The sequence below is a fragment of the Myotis yumanensis genome, unplaced genomic scaffold, assembly GCF_028538775.1.
Source record: "Myotis yumanensis isolate MYYU_CA2020_CCGP unplaced genomic scaffold, mMyoYum1.0.hap1 SCAF_9, whole genome shotgun sequence".
In the NCBI taxonomy this organism is placed as follows: Eukaryota; Metazoa; Chordata; class Mammalia; order Chiroptera; family Vespertilionidae; genus Myotis; species Myotis yumanensis.
In genome coordinates this window covers 73384986-73408842 of record NW_027223760.1, presented here as the reverse complement: position 1 = coordinate 73408842, position 23857 = coordinate 73384986, and the positions used below count along the sequence as shown (strand labels likewise).

General features: G+C 42.1%; 1 protein-coding gene across 1 annotated transcript in view; it reads left to right on the top strand.

Moving 5' to 3' along the window:
• The window catches only part of LAMB1 (laminin subunit beta 1), a 74812-nt gene extending 54445 nt beyond the window's left edge, over window positions 1-20367 (top strand). The window contains exons 26-34 of the mRNA XM_070424670.1: window positions 1025-1209; window positions 2146-2387; window positions 5182-5385; window positions 6035-6179; window positions 8057-8264; window positions 8706-8847; window positions 17975-18151; window positions 19716-19875; window positions 20073-20367. Of these exons, the coding sequence (XP_070280771.1) occupies window positions 1025-1209; window positions 2146-2387; window positions 5182-5385; window positions 6035-6179; window positions 8057-8264; window positions 8706-8847; window positions 17975-18151; window positions 19716-19875; window positions 20073-20209 (1600 nt within the window). The 3' untranslated portion in view covers window positions 20210-20367. The remainder of the gene's footprint in view (window positions 1-1024; window positions 1210-2145; window positions 2388-5181; window positions 5386-6034; window positions 6180-8056; window positions 8265-8705; window positions 8848-17974; window positions 18152-19715; window positions 19876-20072) is intronic.
• Window positions 20368-23857: the final 3490 nt, after the last annotated feature.

Below are 23857 nucleotides of genomic sequence, written 5' to 3'. Positions count from 1 at the left end.
CTGCCCATCAGCAGATTGGTAGTAAGAGCAAAGACTGAAAAACTATAATAGCCTGGGGAAAACAATCATTGGGCTTATAAAATGTAATTGAACCTAACAAATCCTTTTAAGTGCTTTTTCTCTGAATTGGGTCATGGCATCTCAGCCTTAAATTCCATTATTTTCTAATGGCCCCCAACCTTTCAGCATCTCTACATTTTCCCAGTTTTTTATACTATTATATCCCTGAAAAGACAATTATATTCAACTGGTGACTCAGTAATACCCAGAGCTAAGCTCGTCTCCTCAAAGATTACTTTTTTTGTGATGTATGTGCACGGACATTGTATATATAAGTAGGTGCGTCAAGTACAGCTTTGAAGATTTGAAGATACAGAACGAAGTGCAGTTGGGTTTAGATCCCAGTGAAATGCTGTGAAAGCTAAATGTTGATCATATTTCATTCTCCGTAGATACTACCTTCTTTCTCCTGTCAAATGAAAGGGTTGCTTGTTGGTGGAAGGAGGAGGCTCCTTTGCTGGGCCCTTGCCTAAGGGGGGACCGTGTGGAAGGCAGGGTGGCTCCTGCCAACTCCCTGCGGGCTCTGGGGCTTTTGTCCTGCGTGTCCCATCTTGAAGGAGGTCCCTGAGGTTGGATCAGAGCGTTTCCGGTGGTTGGCTGGGAGGCATACTTCTACACTTGGAGTCCCTTAGTCTCTCGAGTTTGAGAGACTGTATGGACTTGAAGCTGTTCACCTACCGAACTGGAACTCCGCACTCTGGGCACGTGCTCATATTACAGCAGAGGTTCGGCATCCTTCACATGGCCCACCCGCCACCGCACAGCTCGGCGGTGCTTCTGTTTTCCTTCAAAGTCCTTGAAGAAAGAAAACTGTTGGATGTCATACAGTCTCTTAACGATAAGGGGAATAAAACCAGAATTTAGAAATAAATTGTTACCAACTCCTGACCTGGTTTGAAATCACCGTATTAGAAAATGTAAAAAGGTTTATTTTACTTGGATAAACTTACCCTTCTCTTTGCAGGAAACTAACCAAAGATGTTACAGAAAAGATGGCTCAAGTTGAAGTGAAATTATCTGACGCAGATTCACAAAGAAACAGCACAGCCCAAGAACTGGACTCTCTCCAGGCCGAAGCAGAGAGCCTGGACACCACGGTGAAAGAACTTGCTGAGCAACTGGAATTCATCAAAAACTCAGATATTCGAGGTGAGAGTTTTCCGTGCAAGCACTCAATCCTGGACATGGATTTAACCCTCTGTGCAACCTCTTTCATACAGTACTTCCAGAAAAAAAAAAAATTAAGTGCCTTCTAACAATGTTAAAGCTTTTCCTCATTGTCTCTGAACCAAATGAGGATGAAGTCTCCCTTTTACAAACGTGGGACCTGGGCCACAGAGAGGCTGAGGCCCAGCAGAGGTCCCAGGGAGTAGCAGCGGCCGCTTCATTAGAATGGCATTCGTTTCCTGATTTTTTTCAGTTAGTGGTTAAACCTCCTGGGCTTCTCTTGGAAAGAGGCTCTTGAGTAGTTAAGAAATTAAGTTGATACTTCTGCTAACCCTTTTACATTTAAGAATGTTGGTTAGTCAGGAAATAATTTTGGCCAGTCCTTCATTTACTGTTATCATAGTATTGGTCTAAATAGGACCACCCCCAAAAAAGCAAAAGGAAGTAGAAATATGTCAAGTCACACCACCCATGCTGTTTAATACGTGATCACTTATTGTTGGGCTAGGTCCTTAAAGCCAAGACAGCCACGCTGCTTTACGTATACAGGACTAGCCCTGCGAGTGCATCTAATGACTGAGAAAGGGGGAAATTAGTTGGAAACGTAATCTGCAGGCTGCCTGACGCCAGCTGTTTAGAAAGAACTGGATGCTTGCCGGTATCGAAGCAATTCAGCAGGGTGACTTAATTTTTCGTTCAGATGTTCAGCGTCCTCCAGAGCCAGAGTAGGAGGCTTAATGGGACGGTCTATTCATTGACCATGACAGAAAAGTTATCTTTCTCAATGAAGATTTTATTTCTTGCATTTTAAAACAAACCATACAGGACCTTTAGGCTGGACGACACCACAGATAGACATTGCTTAATGAGATTGAGTACAAGGGGATTCACTGTGGGCAATTTGGTTTCGTGCCCTAGGCGCCCTGGATAGCATCACCAAGTATTTCCAGATGTCCCTAGAGGCAGAGAAGAGGGTGAATGCCTCCACCACAGACCCCAACAGCACGGTGGAGCAGTCGGAGCTCACCAGAGAAAGCGTGGAACACTTGATGATGGAGCAGGAGTCCCAGTTCCGGGAAAAACAAGAGGAGCAGGCCCGTCTTCTGGACGAACTGGCAGGCAAACTGCAAAGTCTAGACCTTTCAGCCGCTGCCGAAATGGTAAGGGTTAGGGGGCTTGGCCTCAAAGCTATGGTGCTATAGGAGGAAAAAAACACCCTGCTTAGTCTTTAATATTGTTCACTTTGCAAATGAACCAGGAGTGGTCCCATCTCTGAACACCAATGTGGGGTACCATGACTGAACCAGATTAAAAACAAGGCTCTGTGCTTCGAATCTTCCTTCTCTCCAGGGGGTCTCTCTGTGGAACACCCGGAGAACCATGCCTGCTCTCACGTACTGTGACTTATTTAAACTTGATCCTTTCATGCTGTGGACATTCCTTTTTTACTTGGTTCTGATTTGAAGTGCAAACTCTATTTCCATAGAGCAATTCAGAATCATTCTGGTATTTCCTAAAAAAAAAAAAAAAAAAAAATTAGAGGGAGCTAAAGAATTTTTTCCATGGGTGTTCATTAAAATGTTCCTTTGTTCCAGTAACTTTACCTGGTGAAGATTAACGCTGAGACCCGCCTAGAAAGATTGCATTTTCCAGAAGCTTTTAAACAGTAACTCTGGAGCCAAATGAAATTGAGTAGTGACTTTGATGAAAATCAGGCTGAAGGCCAAAAAAAGCCAAAGGGAGCCTGTTTCTTCCTCTTGATTCCTTATTGTTTTTCATGGATGAGTAGCTATCAGAGAATTTAGAGGGTACTTTTTTACAGACTTTTATTTCATAAGGCTTATGCTCTCTTAGCTTAGAAATAGGGTCAGTGAAAAGAGGAAGGTAAGTGCCTAGAAAACTGTGAGAGCTCAGACCATTTGTTTTGTCTTAGTGATGGTCCCCTTTCCTCCCTGCCTGTCCCCACCTTCCCCCCTTTCTCTGAAATGGACAAAAACACTGTCTGTGCTGTAGTGTGACTAATTTAATTGATGCCTAGAATATATACTCATTATTTCATCTAGTGGAAACAGGGAGTAAGTAATCCTGTCACTATTTAATAGAAAATGGAGGCCTAGAGCAATGTGTAAATTGCACCTAGTGGGAGACAGTTGTTATACGTAAGCATGAAATGCCAGTTCTTTCAATCTTCTTTGCTTTCAGTATTCCTTACAAATTCTAAAAAAAACTCAGTAATCACAAAAAAATCCGCAAACTAAAATGAAAAGCAGCTAAGCATGCTAAAGGATGTTTGCTTTGCATCAGAGAAAGTTTCTTGGGAGCGGGTGGTGGTGGCAGGCTCCTCTGGCCATCTGAATGGGCACCCTTCCCTGTGCTGGCTTTGCCATGTGGTAAGCTAGCTACCTAGGGATTAGCCAGCCTCTTCTGGTCTCTCATGGTATGTGTTGGTCTTAGTTAATTATTCTATGAGAACTCCATACTGCCACTTCCTGTCCAGGGAGATTTTTGTCCCTTTGTGTTTTTTCAAGTGCCTTCAATTCTTTGTCTTTGTGTCTATTTAGCTAGACCCGTGCTGGTTTTTCCATGCCTGCCCTGTCTCTTGAAATAAAACAGATCTAATGTGCTGTCAGATTGTTTTTAGAAAGCATCCCTGAGATCTTATGCTGCTCTGATTAAAGCTGTGCTCTGTAGCACACAGAATAAATTTTATTTCTGCAGTTTTTTATGTACTGTAAACCAGATACATGAAAGATTTGAGAGACAATGGGGTTGTAATTATCACAAAATTATTAGTCTAAAGAGTTGATTTTATTTATTAAAAAAACTACTTTTTCACTTCTTAAAAAGAATACTTTCTGCCCTGGGCAGTGTGGCTCAGTTGGTTGGAGCGTCCTCCCATACACTGAAAGGCCACGGGTTTGATTCCCAGTCAGGGCACATACCTAGGTTGCAGGTTCAATTCCCTGTGAAGGTGTGTATGAGAGACAACTGAAACGTTAGTTTCCCATATCAACGTTTCTCTCCGACTCCTCCCTCTCACCTCCCCTCTATCTTTAAAATCAATTTCCTTGTTTGGGAATATTCTGTTAACTGCTTTTCCCTGCAGTAAATCTTTTGCTTCTTTTTAGTACAAGCATTTTCTACGAAAGTGCTAAATACAATGTTCTTCCTGCTCAGCCCTTTACATCATATAGCAAACTTGTAATTTACCAAGTTGCCATGTCTATGCCATGACCAAGCTCTGATCTTTGGAGATTTTTGGTAGATAAGGAAGGAGGAAAGTCTATGGAGTGTTGCTGATTTGGAAAAGTTACATCCATCTTGGTTTCTAGTTTTCTCTCCCTCTCACATCTGGAATGTTCCCCCATGTCCCCTGCTCAAATCCCACCAGCCAATATCCTTCCCCAACCACAACTACTATAGTCCTCAGTAGTCTCTCCTCTGTCTGCTGTCCTTCGTACTTAACTGCATCTGACCTATTCTTGGCTGCTTTATGATCCTGTCTTCCTAACTAGATGAGAAGCTACTAAAAGGCCAGATAACAGGCCTTTTGTGTCAACCTATTCACCAGGACTAACATGGCACGAGTTTACAGAAGGTTCTCAACACCTGGGTTTTTGTGTGCTCTTTTTTTAATCAAACTAGAGTACAGGGGTAGCATTCTGTGGCTCTCGGATTGGCAGGCTTCAATCTGAGAGAGCAGATAACGTTTGCACCCTGCACAGAGCCCAGCTGGTATTCCAGTTCATTAGGGCAGAAGGTACTGATGAGGGTTGTAAATTTTTGTTGTTTCCTTGCAAAAAAAGGTTAGTTTATTCCCTAAACTCTCTGTTCCTCTCTCCATCCTGCACCCTTGCTGAGGACCACCTACACACTCTCCGGGGCCACCCAGGCCCTGCCCAGCTGTTACGCTGCAGCACACTGTCTGAGCCTCACTCTCCTGGCTTGTTGCAGACCTGTGGCACGCCTCCAGGGGCCTCCTGCTCCGAGACGGAATGTGGTGGCCCCAACTGCAGAACTGACGAAGGACAGAAGAAGTGTGGGGGGCCTGGCTGTGGTGGTCTGGTCACTGCTGCGCACAGCGCCTGGCAGAAGGCCATGGACTTTGACCGAGACATCCTGAGTGCCCTGGCTGAGGTGGAACAGCTCTCCAAGATGGTAATTCAGCGGACAGCCTCAGTCTTTACTGTTTGTTTGCTTTCAATGTGAAGTGGAAGGTCTGAAAAGAAGAAACCAATTCAAAGGGCTGACTATTTAAAAAAAAAAAAGGGCATTTCACACCATGTATGAAAGTGCAAGTTTTTTCGAGATCAGGGAAATAGATGTTTAAGAATTTGCTTTCTTCTCATGACAATAATTTGAGATAATCATGTTACTTACCATGGGTGCAGGGTTATGAATACATCCAGCTGCACTACAAAAATTCTCTACTAAGCAACCAAGCATTTATTATTCTTAAGTGATACATGAAGTCTTAAGTTCATATCAACTGAAGTATGTATGTGGGTACCTGAGAAAAATACTAAGGAACATTTATAGGCCAGCAAATGTTTTGAAGGAGTTAAAAACAACTAGGAAAAAATTCATATGCTGGCCCTACCTACATGAGAATACTATATAGGAATCTTATACTGAATACTTTCAGTCTATAAAGGAATATAATACAGTTAAATGGGAGATACTTGTTTCAAAAAGTCATAATTCCAAATGCTAGTTTTTCAACATCATTTTTTGGACCATTTATAAAATTCTAGTCTGCTTAGAAAGAATGAAGTTGTTCCCTGGGTAATTTATTCCTCATGTTTAGGTCTCTGAAGCGAAACTAAGGGCAGATGAGGCAAAACAGAATGCTCAAGATGTTCTGTTGAAAACCAATGCTACCAAAGAAAAAGTGGACCAGAGCAATGAGGACCTGCGAAACCTGATCAAGCAGATCAGAGACTTTTTGATGCGTAAGGAATTTTTTTCATTTTACTTTTAGATATTTCTTCCTATCTTGGAATATAAAAGTATTCTATAAGAGTATGTGTTTGGGAGGCCGTAATTCAAATCTGCAGAGAAAATCAGTTTCTGGTGGGAAATGAAATAACATTTCCAAATTTAAAAATGTTTCCATTTCTTAAGTTTATCTATGTGTATGTCAATAATCTTGTCTGATTTTAGGCAGACACAGACACACCTGATACCCAAGTAGCAAATCAAAAAGTGAGAGCAAATCATATACTGTGAGAACTGAATTTGAAAATTGTTAGAGATTACATATAATGTCGTTAGAACCTTAACTTCAAATAGAGTTTATTTTGGCATTGCCCCCAAAGCCTTGTAATGCTTTTATTTACAGGATATTAGACCTATGGTTAGACAGTTCTGTACCTTAAGTGTTTTGTAAAGAAAATCTCTAGAATTTGTGGTCTAGCACGTAAGTATTGCTGTTGATTTGAGGGTTATCAGTAAGTATAGTTTTGGCTACAAGTTACAGAAACTCTCAACAGAAATGGACTTAATAAAAAAGATGTATAACATAACTTCAATAGTAGGATAGCTCTATGGTTCAAAGACCCATGTACTTTTCATCTTTTCTGCTCTACCATTTTAAACACATCAGCTTTGTTCTCAGCCTCACTGCTCCTGGTTACAAGGTGGCTGCCAAAGTTCCAGACTTCATATAAAGACACTGTGATATCTAATGGAAGACAAGACCACCTGTCCCTTTGTAGCATCTTTTTTAAAGGAACGAAGTATTCACCAGAACCCTCTGAGCAGTATCTCCATGAATCTCACTGGCCAGAAATGAGTCCCATGCATAACTGTCACTGGCAAATGGAATGGAACTACCATATTTATTTGGCACTCATTAGAATTTATGTGAACATGGCTCACTCATGGGGTTGCCAGGCGTTGGAACCAACTGAAGGGCACAAAACACACACAATCAGGATTTAATAACTCTGACTTGATAAGCTTACCTTACCTTAGAGGTAGGTGCCCGAACCAAATCAATATTTTGTTAGCAAGGAAGAAGGGGAAATGGCTAATAAAGAAAGCTAACAGTACTTACTAAAGATACCGCATGGAATATTCTGTGGAAGCCATCATTCAATTACATGTTTTCCTATACTTAAAATCTGAGGGGTCCATTTTTATGTTGAGTTTTTTAAAAGGGTTAAAAACTAATGACATACTTAAAGCTTAACCTGTTGTTGTTTTTACCTCTTTTCACATTTGACATTTGAAATTCCTTGGCTTGTGATAGATAGATATGCCAGCCTGATTCTCTTGCTTCTTTGTCTGGATTTTTTTCTTTCTGTGGTTTCCTGAATCCACATCATTTACAAGGAATATCAACTATTTATATCTGCATTTATAGTAGTTTCCTACCTAATCTTTCAACCTCAATTGAAATTTTTCATTGCCTGTTAGGACCAAGTCCCAGCTTTCTACCCTGGCCTCTGTATCTTCTACAATCTTAATCATTCACACCACTCAACTTTCACATATCACTCTGCCCACACTGTCTCTCCATTCAAAGATGTCCTTTCTTCTTTCAGATACTGTTATCCTCCAAAACCTGATGGGCTCCTCAATCTCCACAAAGACCTCCCTGACTCCCAGACCGCAGCACATCCGTTATCCTTTGTTGTCTGCATTACTTTCTCACGTGTACAGATCTGATCTCCCTACACAAAGAGATTATAAAATCTTAAACAGGAAGTTTTGTCTCGGTGAAACCACGCTGTGCTAGTACCACAGTAGATGACCATTAAGTTGTTGAATAAGTGAACCATGTATGATTTTCACCTCTTTATGGGAACATCTTTGCTTTTAACAGAGGATGGTGCTGATTTGGACAGCATTGAAGCAGTTGCTAATGAAGTATTGAAAATGGAAATGCCTAGCACCCCAGAGCAGTTACAGAACTTGACTGAAGATATTCGTGAACGAGTTGAAAGCCTTTCTCAAGTGGAGGTTATTCTACAGCAAAGTGCTGCTGACGTTGCCAGGGCTGAGATGCTACTAGAAGAAGCCAAAAGAGCCAGGTATCTGAAGACACTAACGGCATTTGGGGCAGCTTATTCTGTGTATCTAGGCTGGAGTTAAAAAAGTAATTAACCGCCGAAACTGGTTTGGCTCAGTGGATAGAGTGTCGGCCTGCGGACTGAAAGGTCCCAGGTTCGATTTCGGTCAAGGGCATGTACCTGGGTTGCGCACACATCCCCAGTAGGAGGTGTGCAGGAGGCAGCTGATCGATGTTTCTCTCTCATCGATGTTTCTAACTCTCTATCTCTCTCCCTTCCTCTCTGTAAAAAAAAACAATAAAATATATTTTTTTAAAAAGATAAGAAAAAAAAAAATTAACCAACAGAAATTTCTGAGTCTCTCTGGGTCATTTCAGGAAGGCTGCTCTTTATATGTTTTTTTCTGAAAGAAGTACTCTTTTCATGTTCACATATAATACACCGTCTCATTCTTTTACTCAGCAAAAGTGCAACAAGTGTTAAAGTCACTGCAGACATGGTAAAGGAAGCTCTGGAAGAAGCAGAAAAGGCCCAGATCGCAGCAGAGAAGGCAATTAAACAAGCAGATGAAGACATCCAAGGAACCCAGAACCTGCTAACTTCGGTGAGATATTACAGTCATTATTATATGTAGGTGAAAGCACTCGCATGTACTCTTTTATCCGAAAGGGCCTTGATACTTAGGAAATCCTTATAACTGAACATTAAGGATTCCTTTCACTTGAATAAATCTGAACTATTTCCTTAGCACAGATGCTAACAGTGACGTGTTTTCAAAGACGAAAAAGGACTCTGACAACACTGGAACATTAAGCCCCCCTTCATATTCACTTCCCCAAAAAGCTTAAAATAAGTTTCCTGTTCCTTCAAGAGATCCCATAGAGTCCATTCCGCAGTATGAAGTATGGTATTAATTTCAAGGTCCATTGTTAGAAAACCCCTGCTATTATGAAGCAGCCCCAAAGCAACTACATGGTTAACACCAGTGTCTTAAGATTTATGAGGTGATCATTAGTAAATTCTACTAGTTTTGAAAAGGACTGGAAAGCAACAAAGTGTCAAAATGACAGTTTCCAATGTCCATTCTAGAGGAACCTAAGAGATCTTAACACCTAAACAATCTTGTGTTCAAAATGCATGGGAAACATGTTTTATAAGTAAAACTAGAGGCCTGGTGCACAAAATTCATGCAGAGGGGGGGGTCCCCTCAGCCTGGCCTGTGCCCTCTCCCAGTCTGGGACACCTGGGGGGATTGGGCCTAGGCGGGCAGGCAGACATCCCCCACACAGTCCCGGGGCTCTTGCAGTCTGGGACCCTTCGTTCCCTGCCACCCGCCGCTGCACTCAACAGCCGTGAGCCCGGCTTCTGGCTGAGCAGCACTCCCCTTGTGGGAGTGCATTGACCACCACGGGGCAGCTTCTACTTTGAGCATCTGCCCCCTGGTGGTCAGTGCACGTCATAGTAACTGGTCGTTACGCTGTTTGATCAATTTTCATGTTAGGGTTTTATTATATACAATACTCTTAGAGACAACCAGATAACAAAGAATTTTTCACGTGCATTTAATGCTTTATTGTAAAAATCCTCTCAAAGTAATACAAACATAGTTCTTTTTTAATCAGTTCTCTAAGCAAATTTTTCCTTCCAATTTTAGGAATGTTCATTTTTTATAAAACTAGGTGAAGAAAGTTGGTGAATCACCTAATCCTTCCCCATTTTTGAGATTAGATGCTCCTAGTACTACCAGCCATCTCAGGCCAACTGCCCTTAATGATTATTAATACCTGGGAGATGGATTACTCAAACTGCCTTCCTGCCATTAGTTGATACAAACCTCTATTGCTCTCAGTTAAGACAGGCCCGGCAGTTTATCCGCCACTTCCTCTTAAACTGTGAGCACCAATAAAGCCTTTTCTTGAGGCTACATGTTCAAATTTAGAAAATTATGTTCTAACACTATAATTATTTTTCAGTATGCTAACATGAACAGTATTTCAGTTTTTTTTTAAAATTACTGTTTTGAAAAGCAAGTTAAAATATTAATCAAATTGTAGGTGAGGTGTATTTGCCTTAATGATACATGTTAATAATGCGTCTGTTTCTCAGGGAATGGGGGGACAGTAAGTGTTTTAGGTTAGTGACAAGAAATTAAGACAACTGTGCTAATGAAAAGCTTGTCAGAAACGATTCATTCATCTATCTATATGAGGCTAATGTGCTGAGTGTCCAAACGTCCGACCGGTCACTATGAGGTGCACTGACCACCAGAGGGCAGATGCTCAGCACAGGAGCTGCTGAGCTGCAGTGGTTATCAGGTGACACACCCCGGAACCAGAGAGGAGGGATCCCGATTCCTCACCGGGTTGCGCGATTCCACCTTCGGCTGTGGGTTATGTTGTTGCTGGGGCACTGTCAGCCCCGAATCTGGTTTACTGCACACTTGCATTTGCATTCCAGACCCTGTACGACAGCAACTTTGCAGAGTGCCCTCTTGCACTCCAGGACCCCTCGGGGGATGTCAGAGTTGGTTTCAGCCCATAATCCACAGGTCAGGCCGAGGGACCCCACCTGCTGGAGGGACCCCGCTCACTCTGCAGACGCTGGGGAGGGACCACGGGAGGTTGGCTCCAAGGCGTGTCCAACCTGTCTTGACCAGTCGCGCCACCCACCTTCTAATTAATTTTCTTTCAATGTGCAGGAATCTGTGCACTGGGTCACTAGTAAAACTATAAAGCTTATCTCCTATGAATTATAACTAAGAATTTTTATTTTTTTAACTTATTTAAAAAATAATTCTTTATTGTTCAGATTATTACAGTTGGTCCTCTTTTTTCCCCCCATAGCTCCCCTTCACCCGGTTCCCACCCCATGCCCTTACCCCCCACCCATTGTCCTCATCCACAGGTGTAAGACTTTTGTCCAATCTCTTTCTGTACCCCCCACACCCCCTTTTCCTCCTGAGAATTGTCAGTCCACTCCCTTTCTATGCCCCTGATTCTATTATATTTACCAGTTTATTCTGTTCTTCAGATTTTTTATTTGATTTTCAGATTCACTTGTTATGTATTTGTCGTCACTTTGTTGTTCATAATTTTTATCTTTACCTTTTTCTTCCTCTTCTTAGAGAATACCCTTCAGCATTTCATATAATACTGGTTTGGTGATGATGAACTCCTTTAGCTTTTTCTTATCTGTGAAGCTCTTTATCATTCAGAATTGAAGGTCAGATAGTTTTGCTGGGTAGAGTAATCTTGGTTGTAGGTTCTTGCTATTCATCACTTTGAATATTTGCCACTCCCTTCTGGCCTACATAGTTTCTGTTGAGGAATCAGCTGATAGTTGTATGGGTACTCCCTTGTAGGTAATTAACTGTTTTTCTCCTGCTGCTTTTAATATTGTCTTTTGCTCTTGGCATTTTAATTATGATGTGTCTTGGTGTGGTCCTCTTTAGATTCCTCTTGTTTGGGGTTCTCTGTGCTTCCTGGACTTGTAGGTCTATTTCTTTCACCAGGTGGGGGAAGTTTTCTGTCATTATTTCTTCAACTAGGTTTTCAATATCTTGCTCTCTCTCTTCTTCCGGCACCCCCATAATTCGGATGCTGGTACGCTTGAAGTGGTCACAGAGGCTCCTTACACTACCTTCATATTTTTGGATTATTTTTTCTTTTTGCTTTTCCGGTTGGTTGTTTTTTGCTTCTTTGTATTTCAAATCTTTGACTTGATCCTTGGGATCCTCTCTTCTGCTGTTGGATCTCTGTATATTATTCTTTATTTCAGTCAGTGTATGCTTAATTTCTGATTGGTCCTTTTTCATATCCCCGAGGGTCTCACTAAATTTCTCAGAGGTTTCTATAAGATTCTTGAGTAACCTTATAACCGTGGTTTTGAACTCTATATCCAGTATTTTGCTTTCATCCATTTCTTTCATTTGTGACTTGTTTCTTTGTCGCTGCATTTTGGCTGCTTCCCTGTGTTTGTTTCTATGTACTGGTTTGCTGGGGTCCAGCCCCAGCGGGTCCAGGGGTTCCCAAAGGTGTGGACGGAGTCGGCGAAGGATGTTTTACACAGAGACAGCGTTCAGAACTCTCTAGCTTTCCTCAGTCTCCGTGGATCTTCCCTGTGCCTGGCTGAGGCCACAGAGAGAGGATCCCAAGGCAAGCTGAGCCTTTATTTTATAGTGAGAGGTAAACAAGGTAGTGGTTTCTAGAGTTACACAGTTCTTGTGAGTTTCACTTGTTTTGACCGTAGTTACACTTCCTGCACTTCCCTCAGCCCATTAGCTTCCCAGATAAGATCTAGAGAGCCTCATAAGGTCAAGCCTAATTATGCTAGGAGGACTGTGCCCTCTAAGCTGGGAATTGTTTGTGACTTTGCCCACAGGTCAGTCCGAGGCTTAACCCTATATCAGCTCCCCACATCTCACCCTTCTTTATTTTTTAAGCTACTATAATGAGAGTTTTTAAGCTACCATAGTGACAGTAAAACTTAAGCATCAAGAACAAAACTCTGGCTATTAAAACAATAACAAAACAATGCCAATGCAAAACCTAAAACATTTTAAAATTTGAACATGCTAGTTAACTAGTAAGAATAATAAAACAATGGCAATGCAAAACAGCAATAAGTGAAAAATCAAACCACAGTAACATTTTTCTACCAAATGAAAGTCTCTTTTGCCAATTTACTCAGAGTCCTCTGACTTGGCTGAGAGAGTAGCTTCCACTTCTTGCTTTTCTACCATCTGCTGGGCCTCAGTTGTTAACTTCTTCAGTTGACCCCAAGTCGGTGGTTTGGTTGTCCTTGTTGATCTGGCTAGCAGGTGTTGCTGGCGACGGGCTTCCTGAAGTGTCAGTGTGTTGTACGGCTGGATCAAAGGGTCCATCAGGGCCGCGTTTGATGGTGGTGTCAGTGTCCGGGGAGGAATCAGCTGTGCCCTCTAAGTCAGCTTATATGGATGATACTGGGGAGGAGGAGGATGAGGTGGAGATGGAGGGTAGTAGAGAAAAAGAAGAGAAAGCAAAAGAACTACAAGGCATGGAAGTATTTAGAAAAAAGAGGAAGAAGAAAGAGAAGAAGGCAGCATCCTGCCCCAGCCCTTTCTTTCAGCTGCCCCTTTCCCTGTGGTCCAAGGTAGAAATGGGAAACAAGTCCTGTTGCAGTGAGAGGGAAGCTGTTGTCAGCCAGGTCTCTTATCTAGGTACTGGTCTCAGCTGGACCAAGTCTCTTTCTGTTCCCGATCCGAGCTAGGCCAAGTCTCTATTTGTTATCTGGGTCCCTATCTGGGCTGGACATGGGAAGCGAGAAGCAGCCATGGGGGCAGGAGACCTTCCTCAGAAGGGGCGAGTGTTCAAGCCCCTGCACCATTGGGGGGGTGAGGATCTGTGCCCCACCTCTGTTGAACCCCAAGTTCTCTTCTGCTGGCCCCTCTGTGACTGTGCCTGTCTTAGGTTGTTCCTCCCTGAGGAATCTTACCCGTCTTTGACTAACCAGCCAAGCTCCGGGGCCAAGCAGGGTAATGTGAGGTTCAGTTCTGTCTCCTTGGTAGTCTGTGTCCCTCTGGCCTCCATGCCCAGCAACTGCCTTTGGATCCCCTCGCCTGCTGGTGGGGTCCTGGCATTGATCACATATCTTGGGGAACCCAGGTTTCTTCTCCAGAGAGGACCCAGCTCACTCCATTGGGCGAGAGACAGATCCATGGTACCAGCCACCGTGACCTCAGCATTAACAGAGAACTCAGGCAACAGCTGTGGGCAATTGGATTGTGAGAAGAGGGTCCCTCTTGACACAAGGGCAAGAGGGGCCAATATAGGACAAAGGAGAGTCCCGGGACAGGGCTTTCTCAGCCCAGGATGTCAGGCTCTTGGCACAAGACAACTCCACGTATGAGGCATATACCAGACACCCCCTAGTCATGGCAGAAAAGGGAGGTGCCCTTCCTGGAACAGTAGGGTAGGGAGATTCTAGAAAAGGCTGTGTTCAGGAGAGAAGGAGAAAGGCCAAAGAACCAGCAAACAAGTAGTCAGATTAAGAAAAAAAGAAAAAGGATAGGAGATGTGGGGCAAAGCTGGAACATAAGGACAGACAAAAAGGAGGCACATGTGATCCTTCCAATGGACAGGTGGTTCCAGCTCAGGGCTGCACATCTGCTGCAGACAGGCACTGGTCAGGTGTGCTAACTCGGCCTCCCAGGCGTGACGGTCCCCAGGAGGGAGGCAGAGGCTGCTCCTTCTGGAAAGACACAAAACACAACCTCTTCCCCACATCATTACTAGATCTGGTAAAACTCTTGTCTGGTTTTGCATCTTTCCGCTGGGCTAAGTCGGCAGAGGCTATTGTACAGGAGGCCCGATGCCTTTTGGCTGCTGTACAACCCTCTGCATCGTATTTTTAAAAAATTTAACATAAACAGTCTTCTCCCCCTTTTTTGTTTTTATAGAAAAGGTTTACATTGATGGAATTCTGACCATATATAAACATACATGCTCCTCTGTATTCACAACTTCCCACTTCAACCCCAAAAGCCACAGCTTCACATTTCTACCGTGAATTGGCTCCACCTCCGAGCCTCAGCACCTCAAAACAAAACCCCAACTTTAAGCCAAACTGTTAGTTTTTCCTTTTGTGTCAAGAGCTAACTTTGATATGTTAAAACTAAGTAAAACCCACTTACTCAATCCAAAACAGGCATTAAAAAGAAAAACCCCAAATGCTCTCTTGTATCCATTTTAAGAGTAGGATTGGCGCTTTCCGCTATTACCTGAGTCCTGATCTATCACCCCAGGGAGAGCTTGCCAATCCTGCACTTTCCCGGGGTGGAAAGGCTGCAGTAGGGTTAAGGATAAGGCTCCTTGGGCCTACCTTCTCCCATGCCTCTACATTTACCTTTCCGGCACCTTTCCTTCCTCAGAAAAGCATGGACATGTTAAAAGATCAATACGGAGTCTTTTTTTCTTCTAGACTCAGTATGGCACATCTTCTCAATCTAAGTTCTGTACTATCCACCCACTTACCCTACTTATCCCCTATAGGGGGGTCTGCAGCACCCTACGGTGGAGTCCTATCCGTCCCGAGTGCGGGGGGGCTTACCTAGGGGAATCCTGTTCGGCGCCAAATGCTGGGGTCCAGCCCCAGCGGGTCCAGGGGTTCCCAAAGGTGTGGACGGAGTCGGCGAAGGATGTTTTACACAGAGACAGCGTTCAGAACTCTCTAGCTTTCCTCAGTCTCCGTGGATCTTCCCTGTGCCTGGCTGAGGCCACAGAGAGAGGATCCCAAGGCAAGCTGAGCCTTTATTTTATAGTGAGAGGTAAACAAGGTAGTGGTTTCTAGAGTTACACAGTTCTTGTGAGTTTCACTTGTTTTGACCGTAGTTACACTTCCTGCACTTCCCTCAGCCCATTAGCTTCCCAGATAAGATCTAGAGAGCCTCATAAGGTCAAGCCTAATTATGCTAGGAGGACTGTGCCCTCTAAGCTGGGAATTGTTTGTGACTTTGCCCACAGGTCAGTCCGAGGCTTAACCCTATATCAGCTCCCCACACTGGTTAGCTGCTAAGTCTCCTTGAGTTGATAGAGTAGCCTTGTGTGGTTGGTGTCCTATAGGGCCCAGTGGCTCAGCCTCCCCAGTCACCTGAGGTGGATGCTCTTGGTGCAACCTTTTGTGGGATGTTTGCGCAGTCTTGTTGTAATTAACCCTTGATTGCTGTTGGTATCACTGGGAGGAATTGACCTCCAGGCCAACTGACTGTGGTGACCAGCTGTGTCTACACTGGAAGATCTGTTGTGCAGGAAACACCCTCATGGGGCAGGACTTGCTTCAGTAGGGCTTTGGTGCTGAGTCTGCCCCTTGAGTGTGTCTCGTATAGATGTGAAGAGTTGTAATCCGTTATCATCTCCAAGGAGGTGCAAGGTCAGCCACTGTCTAGGGCCGCCCAGCAGGAGCTACAGAGACATCTGCAGATTCCTCCTTTTTGTATGGGGTTTGGAAGTGCCCAAACAAGGCCCAGCTGTGAAGCAAGGCTGTTGCTGCTGCCAGGTAGTGGGCCTTCTTTTGGAATCTCTGGGGTTCTCTGACCCAGCTGCAGTTTGTTTTAGGTGAAAGGACAGGCCATTCATATGCAAAAGCCGATGCGCACAGCTTGGGTGGGGTTGTAAATTGGGTGGGGTGGGGTCTCTGGGAATCACCAGGGCAGAGCAAACAGCAATGGCTGCCCTGAACTGGAGAAGTCCCTGGTTCTCCACACCCCACGCAGGAACAATGATTACTGCAAGCACCTCTAAGAGTAAGCCGCCCTCACGTTTCTGTCCCAATGCCAGACAGTCTAGTTTCTCCCCGTATGTGCCTGGGTCCCCCCAAGTCTCACCTGTATCTCCCTCCCAGTTTAAAGAACAGCACATCCGCCCTGACCGGTTTGGCTCAGTGGATAGAGCGTCGGCCTGCGGACTGAAGAGTCCCAGGTTCGATTCCGGTCAAGGGCATGTACCTTGGTTGCGGGCACATCCCCAGTAGGGGGTGTGCAGGAGGCAGCTGATTGATGTTTCTCTCTCATCAATGTTTCTAACTTCTCTATCCCTCTCCCTTCCTCTCTGTAAAAAAATCAATAAAATATATTTTAAAAAATAATAAAATAAAGAACAGCACATCCAGGTGCCAGCACTTTCCGTGTCTCTGCACCTCTTACCGGTCTCAATGCGCTTTCTTCACTTCTCTAGTTGCAGAATTTCCACTCAGCCAGCTTTCCCACGGTTCTGGGTGGTAGTTGTTCTGCCGTTTAGTTGTAATTTTGATGTGGTTGTGAGAGGCAGCAAATATAGGTGATTACCTATGCCGCCATCTTGGTTTATCCGCCTCTAAGAATTTTTCTAAGTTAATTAATAGATAAACTTTTAGGTTAAGAATCATTTGGTTTGAAATACAAATTTTAGTTTCACTATGGCATTATTATTACTCAGAGATAATCCTATGGAAAGAGACCCATCCTTAAGAATCATTTCTAAGAAAAAGGGAGTGCTGAGTGAAACTGGTTTTTCTATCATGGGCCAGATTGCTTACTTTGGCTAGTCTTAAAAAAAAAAAAAAAAATCAATGTTTATTCATTATACTTTGAAATCAAATGTGGATTTTTCGCCAGTTGCCCAGATGATGTTTTTCCCCTAACTTTATTTACAGCTCCCATTTCCCAATCCTATCAGTAATTGTGCAGTCTTAACATTCCTGGTCTCCATGTCTTCAGTAATTAACTTTACAGGTAGTTTTTGAAGTGCCATAAACTCCATTACTAGAGTTTCCTTTCAAGTTGATAGAAAAAAATAAAGGTGACTGGAAGTTATAATTTTCCCACAAACATTTGGCAGTTTATGTGGAAATCCCTCTTCTCACATCTGTTTATTTGTGATCATTGGCCAACATTTGCAGATGTCCTTAAAGTGCTTCTCAACACATCAAGCTGCCTGGGGTGTTTCTTACCCTAAGGAGAAACTTCATGTGCATTTCAGCCTAGATCACCAGAAGTACCAAAAGAATACAGTTAACATGAGATGTGTCAAACACCATTTAAAGTTGGGTACTTTACTATGCTTCCTTGAAATTATATTCTCTTTTTAATAATTACTTCTTTTCGTCTAGAATAAAATGGCATAGCAGTCTTTCAGATCTTCCTAGAAACTTAGGTTCATAGCACTTCCTACCACCTCTTAGGTTAATGGCTTGCTGAATGACTGACATTATATTTTTAGATTGAGTCTGAAACAGCAGCTTCTGAGGAAACCTTATTCAACGCCTCCCAGCGCATCAGCGAGCTGGAAAGGAATATGGAAGAACTTAAGCGGAAGGCAGCGCAAAACTCTGGGGAGGCAGAATATATTGAAAAAGTAGTCTATGCTGTGAAACAAAGTGCTGAAGACGTTAAAAAGGTAAGTACATCTCTGTCACTTCATGGCTGTGTTGATCAAGGAGCAACTAGTCTCACTGCCTTCCTTGGAATTAAAAAGGAGGATGGCCCTAATATGGTTAGTCATCAGAAACTTCCAAATGACCTGTTCTGACACAGCAGTCTTTAAAGACACAGATGGAAAAGAATGGAAGTGGATATGAAAAGTATCCAATAAGCATGACCTAGATCCTCAAATCCAAACGTAGACAGCGTTTGGAAAAATGAAATTAACTTAGGGGTGGAAGTCTTAAAACAAGCATATTGAGCATCTATTTCTGTATTTCAATCAGGAAGATCTTTATGGCATAGAGTAATTACCTGGCCACTTGAGAAATCATTAAAGAGTTCACAACAGAGACCAGCTAGTAGGAGGGGAACCAACATCTCAACCCCTTCCACACTCATTTTGAATTAAACACTTCTCTTGCTTCTCACTGGAAGGTACTCTAATTTTGCAGAGAAAATCTCACATGACCCAATTTTTTCACCAAGAAGCCAAGTAATTTATTCCTAAATTGTCTGGGTTTTATTTCCAAGGAACTTTTAAACTTTTGGGGAGAATGTTCACACTATAGGGAGTTATAACTAAAATTAATTTCAAGATTTTTCTTGAAATTACTTTGGCTTTGGGGTGGGAACTTGTATCTCCCTCCCAGTTTAAAGAACAGCACATCCAGGTGCCAGCACTTTCCGTGTCTCCGCACCTCTTACCGGTCTCAATGCTCTTTCTTCACTTCTCTAGTTGTAGAATTTCCACTCTACCCTATACCTCTTGGGTCAGGGAAAAGAACAAAACAATAAGAAAATTTCACTTCCACGTCTTTCTTTTCCACTCGTTTCCTGCAGTTCTGAGAGCATGAATTTCCCAAATAATCTTCTCACAGATCATTTTGCATACATGACATTGATTACAATAAATAGGAACAAAACCCCTTGACGTGAAATTCCTATTAACAGTGGCTATTGTTCAGTGTTTCTCAAAAGAATCACTTGTGACCATCTTTCCAAACCTACACCAATTTCTCCTCTCAACCACCCACATATGCTATCTCTCACCCTTCCTTTAATTAAACCTATCTTTTCCCCAATTTCTTAGTAACAAGTCTCTACAAACCCTAAATTAGTCAAGAATCCAGATGGCCCTCCTTCCATTTCTTCAAAATGAGCCCTTTTTGAAATTTAAATGTTTGGATCTCAGCACATCTACTTTTGAGAAACTCCTACTCTCTCTACAATGTCTCCATAGAAAAGTGCTAATCAGCAGGAGAGGGCTTAGCCCTAGAGACCTGTTAAAACTCCAAAATGTTTTTAAAAGTTATGTCAATATTGTATGTAGTTCCACTGTTTCAAGATTAAGTTTTCAATTGTTTACCACTGAATAGCTTGAAGCCAGAGCCCTCTTGATGGGGGCCCTTAATCCAGAATGCTTGCTGTCCAAGTTAATACCTGTGTGACCCAAGCTTGCCACAATTATACTACTGTTCTTATATGTAATTACTGACACTAACATTATCACTTCGTTGTGTCTAAATGTGGAACTGCAGACTCTGGATGGTGAACTTGATGAAAAATATAAGAAAGTAGAAAATTTAATTGCCAAAAAAACCGAAGAGTCAGCTGATGCCAGAAGGAAAGCTGAAATGCTACAAAATGAAGCAAAAACACTTTTGGCTCAAGCAAACAGCAAGCTTCAGCTCCTGAAAGGTAGGTCTGTTCACCTAGGTTCATGCTTTCACAAAGCATTTAAAAATAAATACATTAATAGTTTTTTATTTAAAAGGTGAAAATCCATTCACTTTGTCTCAGGCACTTAATAAAACCTTATAAGCAAAGATAATTATTAGGTTTGGAGATCATCACAGTATAAATTGCTCAGACTTTTTCCTTTTTCTCTCTCACAGATTTAGAAAGAAAATATGAGGACAATCAAAAATATTTAGAAGATAAAGCTCAAGAATTAGAAAGACTGGAAGGAGAAGTCCGTTCACTCCTGAAGGATATAAGCCAGAAAGTTACTATTTACAGCACCTGCTTGTAATGAAGGAGGAAAGGCTATAAGACAGCTGAGGTGACCAAAGTAAAATAACTACATTTAAAAACTGACTTACTGATCTTCAAAGTAAAACTCATGGCCTATTTAATGTTTTTAATCACATTTTGTATGGAGTTTAATAAAGTACAGTGCTTTTGTATAAATATGTTTAGTATATTTCTTAAATTGTTACTTTTACTGATTTTAGTGTTCATGACTCCCTTGAACAAAGAATGTTATTTTCACTGTAAAGATGGATTTATAAACAAGTTGATTGCCTCCATGGAGCCCAATGTCTGTTGTCTATAAACAAGCTATTATTCATCTCTTTGCTAAGTCAATATCCTCCATAAATCCACCCCAAACCACCTCCCAGGCTAGAGCTGGAGCTACTTGCACAATTTCAGTGGCTGCTTAGTTACTCCAATCTCCAAAACTCCCATAGTATTCCTTGCTCTAGGGAAAAGAACAAAAAGCAATTTTTAGAAAACTGTGGCTTTTAAGTATTACCACCTAGAACAGGTTCGGGGTTACTCTGGGGAAGGTTTAAATTAAAGCGGGCCAGAGTTTAGAAAGTATAGAATGAGACTATAATTTCTCAGCTTTTATATTGTATTTTAACTCACAAACTACAGATTCTTTGCTAAGATCTGTAGGTGAGGCCAAAACAATCATATGACAATCACTTACTCTACAAGGGTAAAGAAAATAACGGGAATACAATTGCCAAGCCTATGTCAACTTTATAGCTGAGCTAGCTGGGTAAACAGGCCAGGCCCTGGTTTTTTCACACATTCTTCAACAACCATTCTGTGTACTACTTACCCACCCACACATCTAACACAGCTGCATTTGAAGCTGGGCCTGAACAAAAGTTATGTAAACAGCTGTAATTTAAACAATAAGGCAACTTCCCTCTGGTTCGAGGCAGTTGTCACTTTAAGAAAGTGGTCATACAGCATCACCTACTAGAGAAACTATTTTTTCCCCTATGTATTTTACTTAAAATAGACACTGTCACTACTTCCCCACTCCCATACAGCTAAACAACCAAAGATCTCACATTGAAACTACGAATTTTAATCAGCTTAATGAACTGGACAATGAGCTCAGCCCCACCTTTCTCAAGCCAAGAAAGTATTTCAAACTTCTAAAACAAATTTTAAATGTTCACTTACTGTTTACTCAGTCCCACCCCAATAAATTTGCATTCCCATATTGAATGGGAATTCTTAAAGTTGAATTTAACTATTACTTTGTGTCTCTCTATAGCTAGGACTTCATATTAAATTGTATTTCAGTATTCCCTAATTAGAAACTTTTTCCCTAGAGTTTGAGGTTTAAATAAACTAGCACTTCACATAATATTGGGATTTCAAAAAAATGGCAAATAGCATATATCAGACTAACACTCTTGCTGATAACTGCAAACTCTACACAAAATGTGTTTTTCCCCCCTAAAGATATTAGAGATTAACCAAGCAGGCAGAGGGGAGTTGACACTGAAGAAAGATCAACATTGTATGAAATTCCCATTTTTAACAATTTTTCACTTGAGGGGAGATCCCATTAAGTGGCAACTTTTAGGCAGAAGCCAAGTTTTACTGGTTCAAGACTAGGAGGACAGACTTTAGGGCAACCAAAGCAGTTGAAATATGAAGGAGGAAAACACCAGAAAAGCAAGAGGCACAGGAGAGGACCCCTAAATTGTGCCCAATCTCTGGTTGACCAGATAACTATACATGCAATGAACAGACAGTCAGGTGAAGGTAAAATACCCGAATAGAGATCTCAGCAGTTGTCCCCCACAAAGACAAATTCGGAGTGGAGATCAGCCAAGTTAACTGCCCACTGAAACAAAAATTCACTATTTTTAAGTATGTAACAGAATCCAGAGTCTTTACATAGTATCATTCATAAGAACATGTATAATCCAGGACCACTGGACATAAGAAAAAGGAAAATATGACCCATGTATAATATGATTAAAACCTGAAAAATACTAAAGATTCTCTTTTTAGCTATGATCAACTGATGGTATTGCATTCTATACAGCTTTCTGCTGATAAATTATATTCTCCCAACTTTTCCTTAAGACTAATATAACCTTTAAATTTTAATCAAATGAATATCTAGTTTGCCTATTCCTAGTATTTGAAGACAGCTTATTTTCCTCTTTAAATTCATGCTACCCCAAATTGGAGAACTATTTAATCTAAAATGATTAAATTTAGTTAATACATGCAAAAGCCTATTTGTCATTTAACACCATTAAATATTTCAAGAAAGGCCATCTTAAATATTTACCAATAAATAAAATTTTATAACTTTAAAGAAACAGTTTACACTTTAAAGAAACAGTCATTTACCCAGCCAAGAACACAATGAAAATCTACATAGGAAAAGACAGATTAAAGATTCGTTTACATTGTTTCTCCAAAAGTACAAGCTAAACATTTTGTAGGTATCACCAAAACAGACGGAAGGGTAATGACCTTTTAAATGTCTTAATACTACAATGTGGGGGAAAAGTACACCAAGCTTCTAAGAGCTACTAGTGGCCCAGTGCACGAAATTTGTGCACGGGGGTGGGGGTGGGGGTCCCTTAGCCCAGCCTGCACCCTCTCCAATCTGGGACCCCTCAGGGGATGTCTGATTGCCAGTTTAGGGATCGGGCCTAAACCGACAGTCGGACATCCCTCTTGCAATCCGGGACTGCTGGCTCCTAACTGCTCGTCTGCCTGCTTAAACACCCCTAACCACTCTGCCTGCTTGCCTGATCACCCCCAACTGCCCCTCCTCCACCGGCCTGCTTACCCTCAACTCCCCACACCCTGCTGACCTGCTCACCCCCAACAGCCCCCCCTTTGCCGGCCTGACTGCCCCCAATTGCCCCGCCCCCCACCACACCAGCCTGACCGCCCCCAACTGCCACCCCTTCTAGCCAGCCTGCTCGCCCCTAACCGCCACCATGGCTTTGTCCAGAAGGTCTCCCAGTCTAATTAGCATATTACCCTTTTATTAGTATAGATAATAAAAAAAATAAGCCCTGGTCAGGTGGTGCAGTCAGTTGGAGTGTTGTTGTATATACCAAAATGTTGCCAGTTTGATTCCCTGTCAGGGCACATACCTAGATTGTGGGTTCAATCCCAAGTCAGGGTGCATATTGGAGGCAACTGATCAATGTTTCCTTCTCTCTCTCTTTTCATCTCTCTAAAAATAAAAAATCACAAACATATCCTTGGGTGAGAATTTAAAACAAAAAATTAAGCTTACAATGGAATACAGTATGGATGGACCTGGAGATTATTATGCTAAACAAAATAAGCCAGTCGGAGAAAGACAAGTATCACATGATCTCACTTATATGTGGAATCTAATGAACAAAATAAACTGATGAACTAAATAGGTCCAGAGACATGAAAGTGTGGAACAGACTGACAGAACTCAGAGTGAAGGGGTGGTGGGGATGGAAAGAGGTTAACCAAAGAAGTTATATGCACAGTCCATAGACATAAACAATAGTGCAGTGAAGGCCTGGGGTGGGGCAGGAGCCAGGTGGAGGCGGGTAAAGGTTAGGGAGAGAGGGAATGGAAGACATCTATAATACTCTCAACAATAAAAATAAATTTTTTAAAAAAATAGTAAGAAAGC